The following is a 14,314-nucleotide window of genomic DNA, read 5'->3' on the forward strand; positions in this document are numbered from 1 at the left end:
TGACAGTGCGTTTTTCTCTCATTTATTTGGAAAGCCCTTGTGCTACAACATACTTTAATTATCCACACTTTGAGAATATCCTTTAAAGCAACTGCCTAAAGTAATTAAAGGGATACTTTCAGAAAGGCCTCCAATAAATGCATTTGGTTGGGACATTTCAGTACATTGATTGTGGAGCATTTATGCTTATGTTCCAAAAACAAAGGGATTTGTACTAAACATTAACTAGGTACTAGGCTACAATACTCCCAGTCTCTTTGGCAGATGCATCATGTTGCCTCAGATCTCTGACTAGTTCAGTTGCATGACCTTCAGACTGTAAATCTTCTGCTATTTTCCCATGCTCAACAATGGTACAGAAAACTCTGATATCTCTGCTATCTACAAGAAGTGTGTCTTCTGCCTTTGTCATTACTAAACATGTGGCAACAAAAGTAACCCACTCAAACAAGACAACTGCACATTCAGCTACTATGCTAAAGACAGTGAAATCTGAACTGCGTCAAAGTTCCCCCCATTTTAGGGATGTGCTAACTTAATGTACTGTTTATGGCATTACACCTCGAACAAATGGTCTCTCACTCAGTATTGCTGTCTAGGACAAAAAATGTGCCAGAAATTCTAATGAAGTAAAGCTTGCTTTCTTTCCTGGAAAACTCATTATAGGTTGGTTATTTCACTGCAGTGCCCTCCAAGCCCCAACACAGAGAAAGTATGCTTCCCGAGTGGCATACAAAACCTCCAAGACCAGCTATTTCATATTTATTGTGGTCAGTTGCTGTTTATCACTGGATGTCATAAAAAACAAATTGCCAGTCTGCCGCAGAAATGCAAAACTGGCTGTAGTGTGACAATTCCTGTGCAGCTATTAATGCTTTTTAGTTTCTGAGTCCTAGCAGGACATGAGTCTAGTTCTGTCTTGCACTCATGCTGTAATTTGGAAGCAAACTCTCTTAGGCTCACAACAATTACATGTCTATCTTTCAACATTATATTGTAAGTTTGTGACCCATAAAAAGTGCAAAGATGTAAACTTCTTGAGGAAACTGAATTAATCTTTTTTTTTTTAGCTGTGAATAAGTATCAACTGTAGATGGCTATAGTAATGTGTGATGTTATGTGTGTGTGTGTGTGAGTAATATGAATTCACAAGTAATATGAATGCACTCAGATTACTGTACAGAATTAGCCACAGTTATACATAATATACTGGGATAGAAATAGAGGAAATGGGAACCAGAGGGTTAAAGATAACAAAAGGGTAATAAAGAAGCTGATTGATTGTTTATTGTATTGTCCCTGCTGATAGAAAAAAGACAAACTTGGCTGAGAAGAAGGTTAAGGTAGTGGATTGGAACTCAGGAGTCCTCGGTGCAATTCCTGGCTCTGCCACAGTCTTCCCTCAGTGATCCTGAATAAGTCACTTAAATAGTAATGTATTCCCATTTACTTATTATTACTTATTTTCACCCTTTCAATGATGAAATAATTGATCTTTTTCTAAACCCCATTAACAGAAAAATTAACATTTTTTCTAATTTTTATTATTCACAAAACTCCCAAATTTTAATGTGCATGTTTCTTGAGCTTAAATAAGCAAACATTAAAAAATTTCATCTAAGCTATTTACTTAAAGTTAGCTGCTAGCACAGAGATAAGTTTCCTGGCTGTTATGTGAAAGGTCCTGGGCTTAAATCTCATGGCAGTCCTACTGGCAATAGAGAAACACATTTAACTTTGAGGTCAGACTAGATGATGATAATGGCCCCTTTTAGCCTTAAAATCTATTAAGTATATTTTACCCCAGACAAGAACAAAACATTCAATACTTCTTTATTTCAAGGACTAGAGTCAAAATTCATTCTCCATTGGAGCCCAAATTTGGGAGCCTTCAGATTCCTATATAAGGCATTATTAATTTTATTTAGCATTTGGTAACATTTTGTTTTTCATTTTGTTTCTGGCAATTTGACAGGCTGCACTTTGCAATTTACAGCACTGGCTGTCTCTGTTCTGTAGAACCGTATTATCTATAAGTTTGCATATTTTGTATCACAGTTGGATCAACAGGCTGCTTAAAAAGTAATTATATACAAATAAATGCAAGCATAAAAACTAGCAAAAGCAGAAATGAAAGGATGATTTTGTAGCTGAGCTAATATGTGTTACAAGGTACTACTATTACTAAAATAAAGAATTCAAACCAACATCAAATGTAAGGGAAGTGTAAAGTGAATAGAATATATTTTAAAAATGGGGACCTTTAAAGTGACTTGCTATATCATTGTGCTCTCTCTCCCCCTCCTCCTTCTCCCCAGTTTTTAAAAGGACAAATGAACTTAAAAAGTCCTTTAATGCACGGCAAAAATAAAAAACCAGATCTCTCCGATACTGCCACTCTGTTAAATGAATATTTTTATTTGTTTTCAGTAGAACATACCACAATGTGCTACATGCTGTACAAACACAAAAGATGATAAGATCCTTGCCATACAGAACTTAAAAACTGGAAACCAGTGGCTCACAGTGGCTTCTTTGATTATCAAATGGATGAGACTGTCAAACACTGTAGCTTCACTTAAGCTTTTAATCAACCACAAAGCCTCCATACACTCCTCAATAATGAGCAGTATCCCTTAAATATAATGTAGATATGTGTATATCTCTACACATACACACAACATGTATCTCTACTTTAAATTCATACCTCAGTGGTTAAGCAAGTTTGGTTACCAATATCATCATGTACTATTATGTACTGCTCCTTACGCATTTATCTCCCTTTTCCCCTGGATATTGGTAGGCAGGATAATGACTTGTCCTATATGAGTGGATAGGGGAATTCATCCGGTGAAATCCTGGAGCTGCTGAAGTCAATGGCAAAACTCCCATTAACCTCAGCCACGCCAGGATTGCACTCAGCGCCTGTTATTTACTTTCACATTATGGATCACATGGGAAAGCTACTGCTAGCTCAGTTCCACTGCCTTCTCCCACCAAGAGACTGGGGGCATCTCCTTCATGATGGGCTGAACCTGTCCAAGTCCAGGTCTTGGGAAATTAAATCTCTTGTTCCCCAACTCTACTTTACCATTTAAAGAAAACAAAGTTTCAGCTTCACAGCTTAGTAGCTGCAGCACAAGGAAGCAGTTTCAAATAATAGCCTTTGGGTTATACTACAGTATATTTCCTCTCAGAAATTAGAAGCATTAAAATCTTAATAGTAACATCCATTGTCACCACATAACAGTCAGACTGCTGTAAACTGCCCTCAGCTGCATTTTTTATAAATATAAAAGATTATAAAACTGAAATATCAACAGTACCCCTTCAGTTCTTTGAGACAGCCACCTGTTGGTCAACTTACCACTTGGCACTACAGAACATGACCTGTGGCCTCACATTGCAAGAGAGCTCTGATCAACCCACCTGTAACACTATGAATACCCGCAGAACACTTGCAGGTGGCAGAATAAATTCCTGCTGGTGCCAGATATTTAGGCCAAATTCAGGGATGAGTCCAAGATGGCTAACTTACACACCTCTCCCAGCCCCCTCCATATGTAAATTATACCACCTGAGTCTAAGAGTCCCTTAGACTGCCTTACACCCAGTCAACCTTAGATTGATACCCACTTACACCTCCGTGCATATCATCTCTGAATTTGGCCAAACAGTATAAGGGAGATTATTGGAAAAAATTCAGAGGTGACATGTACATTGATGTATGTTAGACTCTTCTACACTCATGTATGCCCTACTGCACACCACTGAGTTCAGTGGAAGTTGTGCTATTGACTTTAGTGGGAGCAGGTACAAGCCCTTAGACTCCGTTACGCCAATGTAGACTCCCTTATAGCTACACTACTCAACCCATGCGTAAGGGAGTCTAAAATTTGTGTGACTTACATGCTCAGGGGACTCAAAAACAGGATAGCCCTAATATTTTAGATTCCCTGGGCCAGATTTAGATCTAAGTTGCATAGATGTAAATCAGGAGTAATTCCATTGATGTCACTGTAGTTGCATCAGTGTAAAACTAGCAAAAGGGCTGTCTGGAGGCAGTGAGTCCTCATAAAGTCCTCCAGCCAACTCATGAAGTCAATATGAGGTATTTCTTTTTAAATGAGGACTGATTAAATAATTTAAAATTAGGCCCACTGGGGTGTTTTTCACAACATGTTGATGTAAATCCTAACTAATGGTATAACTCATACTATATGCCAAGTGGACTTTAATGCTTACTTATATCAGCCTGAAAATAGTTTGAATCAGTCAATATCCACAGTATTCATGACCTAGTAGGCACCATTGTTCACGATTCCATAAACCATTTTGGATCATCCTAATGTATAAATGTAGGGGTGGCCAAACTGTGGCTCAAAAGCCACATGGGGTTTTTTTTTTACAGTTAAAGTGCAGCTTGCAGAGTCGCCCCTCCCTCCCCCCGCATTCTCCACCTAACAGACTTTGTGGGGGAGCTTGGGACCTCTGCCTTGCAGGGGGGTGGTGGGGTAGGGGCTTCTGCCCAGCGGGGATGGGGATCTTGGGGCTTCAGCCCTGTGGGGTGTGCCTGCTGGACTTGGGACTTCAGCAGGAGTGGGGCAGAAGCCCCGAGCCCCAGCAGGCATGCCCTGGCTCTCAAACTTCTGAAGATTGTCATATGTGGCTCAGAGAGTCAGTATGTTTGGCCACCCCTGTATAAATGTACCATGCTTGAAACTTCCTGAAGGGCATACAGACCATGGGCACAGAGTAAAACAGCTCACTTCTTTCCACATTCCCTGAATTGCACTGTAGTAACATGAAAAAGTACTTACGCTCTATGAAGTAAGAGCTGGCATCAATCTTCCAGATAATCTGACCACGGTGAGAGCCATTGATGCCACGGTTCTTGTAGTCCAGAAAGTTTTCAGACAAGACCTCATCTACACACAGAAAAAATTACCTCATTAGCTGACTGTCAGCACAGCACAGAAAGTGAAGAGAGAGGCCAAAGTATGTCTTACACTCCACTGAGTGTGCTATATCTGATAGCTTGCCAGCACATGTAGATAAATCAGCTGTGTTTCCGTTATTTATATTTTAAGCAAATACACCTAGCCTTAAAACACTAGCTTTGTTTTGACATAATTTAAAATATACAATCATACAGAACTCTTAAAAATTACAACAGTTGACTCAACCTGGATCAAACTATACCGAAATTAAAAAATAAAATAAAATTCAACCAGCTAAATGACAGAGAATGGGAACAAAAGCACCTAGCACTCATCCCTCCTCCCAAAACATGGAGAGCAGATCTGTATAGGCATTTGCACCCATCACCATTACATCCAATAGGTGTGTAGGTGGTTCTTACAGCAAGCAGGGAAGGTTACATTTGAGTTAATTCAGAACAAGGAATTACAAAAACTGATGTCTCTCCACAGGTAGCACCTAGGTCCTTCCCATTTAAATCAAAGGATTGATAGCTAAGTGCTGTCCACTGCTTGTAATTATGGCTTATTGAAAGACATGGCATGTCCTAGACTTTCAAAGTCATTTTAGAATAATGGTGTGTCTCTCAGTAATCTATTGCAGGTTACCTAAAATGCTGAGAGACTGAGGGCCATGTAGGCAACTTGATAGGACTCAATGGGCCGCATTTGGAACTTCCCAAGACACTCAGGGCCAGAACCCCTAACTCTGCATATCAATTTACACTGATTTTAAAATTAAAAAATAACATACACCACAATATCTTGCATGTATTTATATTTCTATTAATTGATGAATAGAAATTGTTTGCTAGCTGAGTTCACTCTCAGTGAAAACCAGAAATGGTATTTACATACCATTAGAGGGCAATAACAATCTTAGGCTCTGGCCTGTGTCAATCGTTTGTGTCCAGTAACGCAGAGGCCAAAGTAAGGACAATGGTTGGGCTGTGCAGTTTCCCCATGCCTTGGCCTGATTATTCAAACTTTTTGTGAATGAAATGAATTACACATTAGTGAACTGTCTAAATATTTTTCCTAGTGGGAAAAAGAGTTCTCCATCAACAGGGACCAATGAATACCTTCCTGTAGTTTACTTTTCCAGCAACGAATAAGTAGCTTTAATTTTAATCTGAGTAAATTCTTACATGTATATTTTAATCAAGTGGTTCTTACAGCTGAAGGTATTTATGCGGATACTTAAATTTTAGTTTCACAAAGGCTAAGTTGATTAATGGTGATGGTAAAAGCTGTGGGAAGATGAGCACCAATAAGGTCCCGGGTTTAAACTCAGCACATTAACTGAGTAACCTCAGGGAAACAATTTGCTTTGCTATTGCCTGGGTCAACTCAGCTGTAAAACAGAGTAAAGAGGAAGACACCACAGAAAACTAGATATTGTGTCTGAGTTGAACTGAACTAAATACATACTGTAAATTATCAGGTAAAGAGTATACATTTGACAAGACAAGTTTATGTCATTAGTCAGCTTGACAGATCAGTAGAAGTGTGCAATTTGGCAGCATGTGACCTCCAGAAGAAGAAAGGGGAGCGTCCATGTACCAGCAACGCAGATACAGGTAAGCAACAGTTTTCATGTTCTCTCCACAGGTACTAATGCGGAGACTGGATTAGATGATACATCTGAGGGAAGGGGACAGAAGGAGACTCCGCCGATTGGAAGGCATGAGATGCACTGTCCTAGGGATGGGGGTTCCACGACCACCACTCCCAAGAGAAGGAGGACTGAGTCATCAGGGGGACTGAGTCATCTATCTGCCGCCCCGACCGGGAAAACTGAGAAGTCTGCTGCTTGCCAGGAGCTAGGATTCACGATGTGACGGAGAGACTGCCGAGACTCATCAAGCCCTCGGATCGCTACCCCTTCCTGCTTCTCCACATGGGCACCAATGATACTGCCAAGAATGACCTTGAGCAGATCACTGCAGACTATGTCGCTCTGGGAAGAAGGATAAAGGAGTCTGAGGAGCAAGTGGTGTTCTCGTCCATCCTCCCCATGGAAGGAAAAGGCCTGGGTAGAAACCATCGAATCGTGGAAGTCAACAAATGGGTACGCAGATGGTGTTGGAGAGAAGGCTTTGGATTCTTTGACCATGGGATGGTGTTCCAAGAAGGAGGAGTGCTAGGCAGAGACGGGCTCCACCTAACGAAGAGAGGGAAGAGCATCTTCACAAGCAGGCTGGCTAACCTAGTGAGGAGGGCTTTAAACTAGGTTTACTGGGGGAAGGAGACCAAAGCCCTGAGGTAAGTGGGGACATGGGATACCGGGAGGAAGCACAAGCAGGAGAGCGCGAAAGGGGAGGGCTCCTGCCTCATACTAAGAAAGCAGAACAAACAGCAAGGTATCTCAAGTGCCTGTACACAACTGCAAGAAGCCTGGGAAACAAGCAGGGAGAACTGGAAGTCCTGGCACAGTCAGGGAATTATGATGTGATTGGAATAACAAAGATTTGGTGGGATAACTCACATGACTGGAGTACTGTCATGGATGGATATAAACTGTTCAGGAAGGACAGGCAGGGCAGAAAAGGTGGGGGAGTTGCACTGTATGTAAGAGAGCAGTATGACTGCTCAGAGCTCCGGTATGAAACTGCAGAAAAACCTGAGAGTCTCTGGATTAAGTTTAGAAGTGTGAGCAACAAGGGTGATGTTGTGGTGGGAGTCTGCTGTAGACCACGGGACCAGGGGGATGAGGTGGACGAGGCTTTCTTCCAGCAACTAATGGAAGTTACTAGATCGCAGGCCCTGGTCTCATGGGAGACTTCAATCACCCTGATATCTGCTGGGAGAGCAATACAGCGGTGCACAGACAATCCAGGAAGTTTTTGGAAAGTGCAGGAGACAATTTCCTGGTGCAAGTGCTGGAGGAACCAACTAGGGGCAGAGCTCTTCTTGACCTACTGTTCACAAACCGGGAAGAATTAGTAGGGGAAGCAAAAGTGGATGGGAACCCGGGAGGCAGTGACCATGAGATGGTCGAGTTCAGGATCCTGACACAAGGAAGAAAGGAGAGCAGCAGAATATGGACCCTGGACTTCAGAAAAGCAGACTTTGACTCCCTCAGGGAACTGATGGGCAGGATCCCCTGGGAGAATAACATGAGGGGGAAAGGAGTCGAGGAGAGCTGGCTGTATTTTAAAGAATTCTTATTGTGGTTACAGGGACAAACCATCCTGATGTGTAGAAAGAATAGTAAATATGGCAGGCAACCAGCTTGGCTTAACAGTGAAATCCTTGCTGATCTTAAACACAAAGAAGAAGCTTACAAAAAGTGGAAGATTGGACAAATGACCAGGGAAGAGTATAAAAATATTGCTCAGGCATGCAGGAGTGAAATCGGGAAGGCCAAATCACACCTGGAGTTGCAGCTAGCAAGAGATGTTAAGAGTAACAAGAAGGGTTTCTTCAGGTATGTTAGCAACAAGAAGAAACTCAAGGAAAATGTGGGCCTCTTACTGAATGAGGGAGGCAACCTAGTGACAGAGGATGTGGAAAAAGCTAATGTACTCAATGCTTTTTTTGCCTCTGTCTTCACGAACAAGGTCAGCTCCCAGACTACTGCACTGGGCAGCACAGCATGGGGAGGAGGTGACCAGCCCTCTGTGGAGAAAGAAGTGGTTCGGGGCTATTTAGAAAAGCTGGATGAGCACAAGTGCATGGGGCTGGATGCGCTGCATCCGAGAGTGCTAAAGGAATTGGCGGATGTGATTGCAGAGCCATTGGCCATTATCTTTGAAAACTCATGGTGATCGGTGGAGGTCCCGGATGACTGGAAAAAGGCTAATGTAGTGCCCATCTTTTAAAAAGGGAAGGAGGAGGATCCTGGGAACTACAGGCCAGTCAGCCTCACCTCAGTCCCTGGAAAAATCATGGAGCAGGTCCTCAAGGAATCAATTCTGAAGCACTTAGAGGAGAGGAAAGTGATCAGGAACAGTCAGCATGGATTCACCAAGGGCAAGTCATGCCTGACTAATCTAATTGCCTTCTATGATGAGATAACTGGCTCTGTGGATGAGGGGAAAGTAGTGGACGTGTTGTTCCTTGACTTTACCAAAGCTTTTGACACAGTCTCCCACAGTATTCTTGCCATTAAGTTAAAGAAATATGGGCTGGATGAATGGACTATAAGGTGGATAGAAAGCTGGCTAGATTGTCGGGCTCAATGGGTAGCGATCAATGGCTCCATGTCTAGTTGGCAGCCGGTATCAAGCGGAGTGCCCCAAGGGTCGGTCCTCGGGCCGGTTTTGTTCAATATCTTCATTAATGATCTGGAGGATGGTGTGGATTGCACCCTCAGCAAGTTTGCAGATGACACTAAACTGAGAGGATAGGTAGATATGCTGGAGGGTAGGGATAGGATACAGAGGGACCTAGACAAATTAGAGGATTGGGCCAAAAGAAATCTGATGAGGTTCAACAAGGACAAGTGCAGAGTCCTGCACTTAGGAAGGAAGAATCCCATGCACTTCTACAAACTAGGGACTGAATGGCTAGGCAGCAGTTCTGCAGAAAAGGACCTAGGGTTTTCAGTGGACGAGAAGCTCGATATGAGTGAACAGTGTGCCGTTGTTGCCAAGAAGGCCAATGGCATTTTGGGATGTATAAGTAGGGACATTGCCAGCAGATCGAGGGATGTGATCGTTCCCCTGTATTCGACATTGGTGAGGCCTCATCTGGAGTACTGTGTCCAGTTTTGGGCCCCACACTACAAGAAGGATGTGGAAAAATTGGAAAATGTCCAGCGGAGGGCAACAAAAATGATTAGGGGACTGGAACACAGGACTTATGAGGAGAGGCTGAGGGAACTGGGATTGTTTAGTCTGCAGAAGAGAAGAATGAGGGGGGATTTGATAGCTGCTTTCAACTACCTGAAAGGGGGTTCCAAAGAGGATGGATCTAGACTGTTCTCCATGGTAGCAGATGACAGAACGAAGAGTAATGGTCTCAAGTTGCAGTGGGGTAGGTTTAGGTTGGATATTAGGAAAAACTTTTTCACTAGGAGGGTGGTGAAACACTGGAATGCGTTACCTAGGGAGTGCGTTACCAAGGGAGGTGGTGGAATCTCCTTCCTTAGAAGTTTTTAAGGTCAGGCTTGACAAAGCCCTGGCTGGGATGATTTAGTTGTGGTTTGGTCCTGCTTTGAGCAGGGGGTTGGACTAGATGACCTCCTGAGGTCCCTTCCAACCCTGATATTCTATGATTCTATGAATACTACCAGCTGTTCAAGGGTCCAGTCATGCAGCTGCTTCATTTGAAGAACTCCCCACAGTGACTTCAACAGTGGCTGTAGAATCTAGCCTCCCAAGTGAAGACCTAAGTGGTGAAGCAGCTCTAGACCTTGGACTAGTAAACATCACATGATGATTATACAAAGGTTACTCCTGAGGGCATTCTGTGCCCAAAATTAAAAATTCTGCTCACAATATTTTAAAATTCTCCAAAATTCTGCAAATTTTATTTATCAAATAAATGTGGAGGCTCCAGCATGGCATTAGGGAGCACAGACTACTGGCTGCACAAAAATGGGAAATCACTGAGCAGCTCCCCCCTGGGACATGTACTCAGTGGTGAGGCTGCACGCAACCCTGACACTGTGCAAGGACTGGGCCTGCCCCTCTATGCCAGATGCACCAGGTGTGGGCAGGCAGGGTCAGCAAGGCAGGATCCAAATGTGGAGGGGCTTAGTGTGGAGAGATCCAGGTGTGGGTTGAGAGCGTTCTGTGAGGGGCAATCTGGGTGCAGGTGGCTCAGTAGTGGACCCGGGTGTGGGGGGAATTTGGATGCACAGGGGCTTGTTGGAGGGTTCTGGGTACAATGGTAATGGGACTCTGCAGGGGGGTTCAAGTGAAGGTAGTTGGAGGCTTGGGTGTGGCGGGAGATAGAGCTCAGCATGGGTGTCTGGGTACGGGGGGCTCAGTGGGAGGATCCAGATGCTGGGGAAGTGGGACTCAGTGTGGTGGGGATCCAGGTGCAGCTGGTTGGGGCTTGATGGGGTGGGCAACTGGGTGCAGGTGGCTCATTGGCGTGCTCCAGGTGCAGGGGAGTGGGGCTTATCATGGGGGGATTCTGAGTGTGTGGGGGGTGAGGCTCGGTGGGAAGTTCTGCGTATGAGGGGTTTGGATGCACATGAGTTGGGTGGAAGGGGGAGCAGCTCCCTGTACAGGGATCCCTCCCTCTGCAGCTGAGGAGTGATGGGTGGAGGAAGCAGGGTGTTTGCAGAGCTTCCTGCAGCTGGAGGAAAAATATGGGCGTGGGTCTGACCCAGGGATGTGTGGTCCCTATCTGTATTCCACTTGAGATATACATGTGCTCCATGGGCCTGAGTTTGGAAGACTTTTGCTGGCAATGTCTGTTGGTCTGCACCTGCACACCTCTCTTCTTGTGCACCAAATGCAGGGCATAAGGGGTGGTGTGAACCAACCACCTCTCCAGTTCCCTTTCTACCATGAATAGCACCAGGATAAGACTCCACTACACAGGGGAAGAAGGGCAGGCAGAGGAATACAGATAGGGATCGCGCATCTCAAAGAACCCCAATTACTGTACAAGGGAAGTAACTTTTCTTTCTTTTTTGAGTGATGGTCCCTACTTGTATTCTACCCCAAGTGACTCTCAATCGGTATTCATTGAGGATGAGGGTGGGAGGAACCGTGCTGTATGATAGGTTGAAGGACTGCTCTCCCAAAAAGATGTGTCTGCTGTAGAATCCTGAACCAAGGTATAATGTTTCACAAAGATATGGATGGAGCCCTACATTGCTGTTCTGCAGCTGTTTAGGAGAGGGACATCTCAAAGCAAAGCTGCTGATATAACCTGGGCACTAGTTGAGTGGGGCCTTGTATCTTGAGGGGAGGCTTCAAACAGCAGGATGCAGCCCAATATCCATTTAGACAGGCTTTCTGAGGACATAGCTTCCCTTCTCATTCATTTGGCAAAGGAAACAAACTATTTTGGGAGTTTTCTGAAGGATTTCATCCTCAATAGATAAGTTAAAGCTTGGCGGACATTCAGAGAGGGGGGCTTCCTCTCCTGCCTGGCAGCATGGGGCTTCAGATAGAAGACAGGTAAGTGGATGTCCTGGTTCAGATGGAACTCCAAGATTACTTTTGGAATTAGTTTAGGATAAGGACCTTGTGGGTCTGCCATAAAGGTCTCCAGCTTACCTACTCTTCTAGGTAGGTGTCTACAACCAGAAAAGCAATCTTCAGAGATAGATGAGCAAAAGAACATAAGCCTAAAGGTCTGAATGGGGGAATTAATAATGACAGGACTAGACTGAGGCACCATACTGGGGCAGGTTTCAGCACCAGAGGAAAGGTTCTGACAAGTCTCTTCAGAAACCTTACTGGGATCTGATGGGCAAAAACTGAATGGCTGTCCAGCACAGGGTAAAAGATGCTAATGGCTGCCAAGGGCACCTCACAAGGAGCTGAGACACAGTCCTGACATTTTCAGAGAGACAAGGGATCTCAGAACCCCTGGACGTAGTCCACTATGCTGACATTGTATAGAGAAACTTTTCCATTTTGCTGTGTAGCATTTTCTTGTGGAATCTTCCCTACTATTGCTAAGAATGGATTGTATTGCCAACGAGCATGACTTGTCTAGGTCCGTTGTCCATCTGTTAGATGGAGGAGAAAGTGGCCATCAATAAGTGGTGCCATTGATACCATGGTCTGATTAAGTGAGTGGCAAATTGACCAGGGAATATCCGTGATTTCAGGTCCATATAGATAATAAAGTCCTTCAGCTCCATGGAGCTGTAGAGTGTACTGGACTTCTGTCTCTTGGTAGTGCTGGCTTCAGACAGGAATAGTTTTTGTTACCAAGGTCTCCTTTTTTCTGCACATCCGTAATGTTGGTGTATTGCTCCTTTCTTTCCCTTGCCAGTACTGAGGACGGTCCTGCCCTTTTGGCCAGAGATGGTTTCAGGGCACTTTTGGTTTTCAGTGACAAGGAATTGGTACCATGCTTTTGAGAGCTCCTGAGATAGTCATACGGTGATGTAGAGTCTCACCTGACTCAGAGGGTGTCAGAGACAAGCTCCTCTTTTTGTACGAGGATTTGAAGAGAGATTTTTCCCGTTTCTTACATGAGTGTTTGCTCTTACCCTCCCCATGTCTGTTCTGTTTGGAAGAGTTTTTAACCCTGCTCTGTGTAGCTATGGAGACCACTGTGCTCAAAGGGGCCCTTCTCAGGGCCTCAGCCAGACGTACAGGGGGGTCTAATAGGCCAGGATTGGACTGGGTTCTCACTGAGCAGTCCATTAAGAATCTTCTAAATCTAAATTCACAGAATTGATGGGTTCAGCGAAGAAGGGGCCGGCAGATATTTTACTTAGAAGCTGGTACGAGCTTCCCTGAGGCAACAGAGGCAGGCCACGCTGTTCTTGAATCCCAGACATACGAGGCATCTCATACATGAGAGTGTCTTGTGGAGGGACTCTCAGAGCTCTAAAAATTGCTAAACTAACCTATCTAGAAACAGGTTTTTAAAACTATTTGCAACTCACTACAAATTTAGAACAAGAACACTAGCTAAAGCTGTGAACAATGAAGAGGTTCATCTCAGACCAGGGGCAGCAGAAAGGAACTAGAGAGGCAGTCAGTCCGTACTGCCCCTTATGCCCTCAGCTTGGAGCATGAGGAAGAGGGGGTGCAAGCACAGACCAACTGACATTGCTAGAGAAAAATCTTCAGGTTCATGCACACCTCAAGTGGAATACATCACTCAAAGAAGAACTAAACTTTTACCGAAAGAATAAAGCACTGGGCAGATGCCAGTGTTATTTCTTTGGTTTTATGCAACAGGGTTCTGCAAGGAGCATGACAGGCTACCAACTGTAAACTCTTTGGTGACATTCCCTTGAGGGATTTACAAAGGAAATCCTTTTAAAGAGGTCATTAACGATTGCAATGGATAATTATAAAAGGCAATGCCATCTACAATACATTTTCCCATTGCTGATTTGCTAATTATCCGTAATTATTTCATTAGCTCAATTTCATGCACTGTATGGAAATGGAGATTTTTCAATATATTAAAATTTTACATTTCCACGGTACACCTGCAATTTCCCCAGTAAAAGTAGTATAATATCCTCTGGGACAATTTCCAGTCTTCATTTACAGTTTCCATTTCTGATCCCTTTCACTATCCAAATTTATATTAGAAACAAAAACAACCCTCACCCCATCCCGAGATGTACATTTTTGTAAAGAGAAAGATAGAAACAAATTTGATTATGTGCAAGTGTCCACCCTTCCCCGGTTCATGAATCATCTGAGTTATTTGAAACCTGAGCCTTCAACAAT

The 14,314-nt window shown here is 43.8% G+C and overlaps 1 protein-coding gene across 1 annotated transcript in view; it reads right to left on the bottom strand.

Moving 5' to 3' along the window:
* The window catches only part of HECW1 (HECT, C2 and WW domain containing E3 ubiquitin protein ligase 1), a 349,448-nt gene that overhangs the window by 213,244 nt on the left and 121,890 nt on the right, over nt 1-14,314 (bottom strand). The window contains exon 5 of the mRNA XM_084619634.1: nt 4,821-4,928. Coding sequence (XP_084475760.1) covers nt 4,821-4,928 — 108 coding nt within the window. The remainder of the gene's footprint in view (nt 1-4,820; nt 4,929-14,314) is intronic.

This window comes from Lepidochelys olivacea, assembly GCF_965140295.1.
Source record: "Lepidochelys olivacea isolate rLepOli2 genome assembly, chromosome: 2".
NCBI lineage: Eukaryota > Metazoa > Chordata > Testudines > Cheloniidae > Lepidochelys > Lepidochelys olivacea.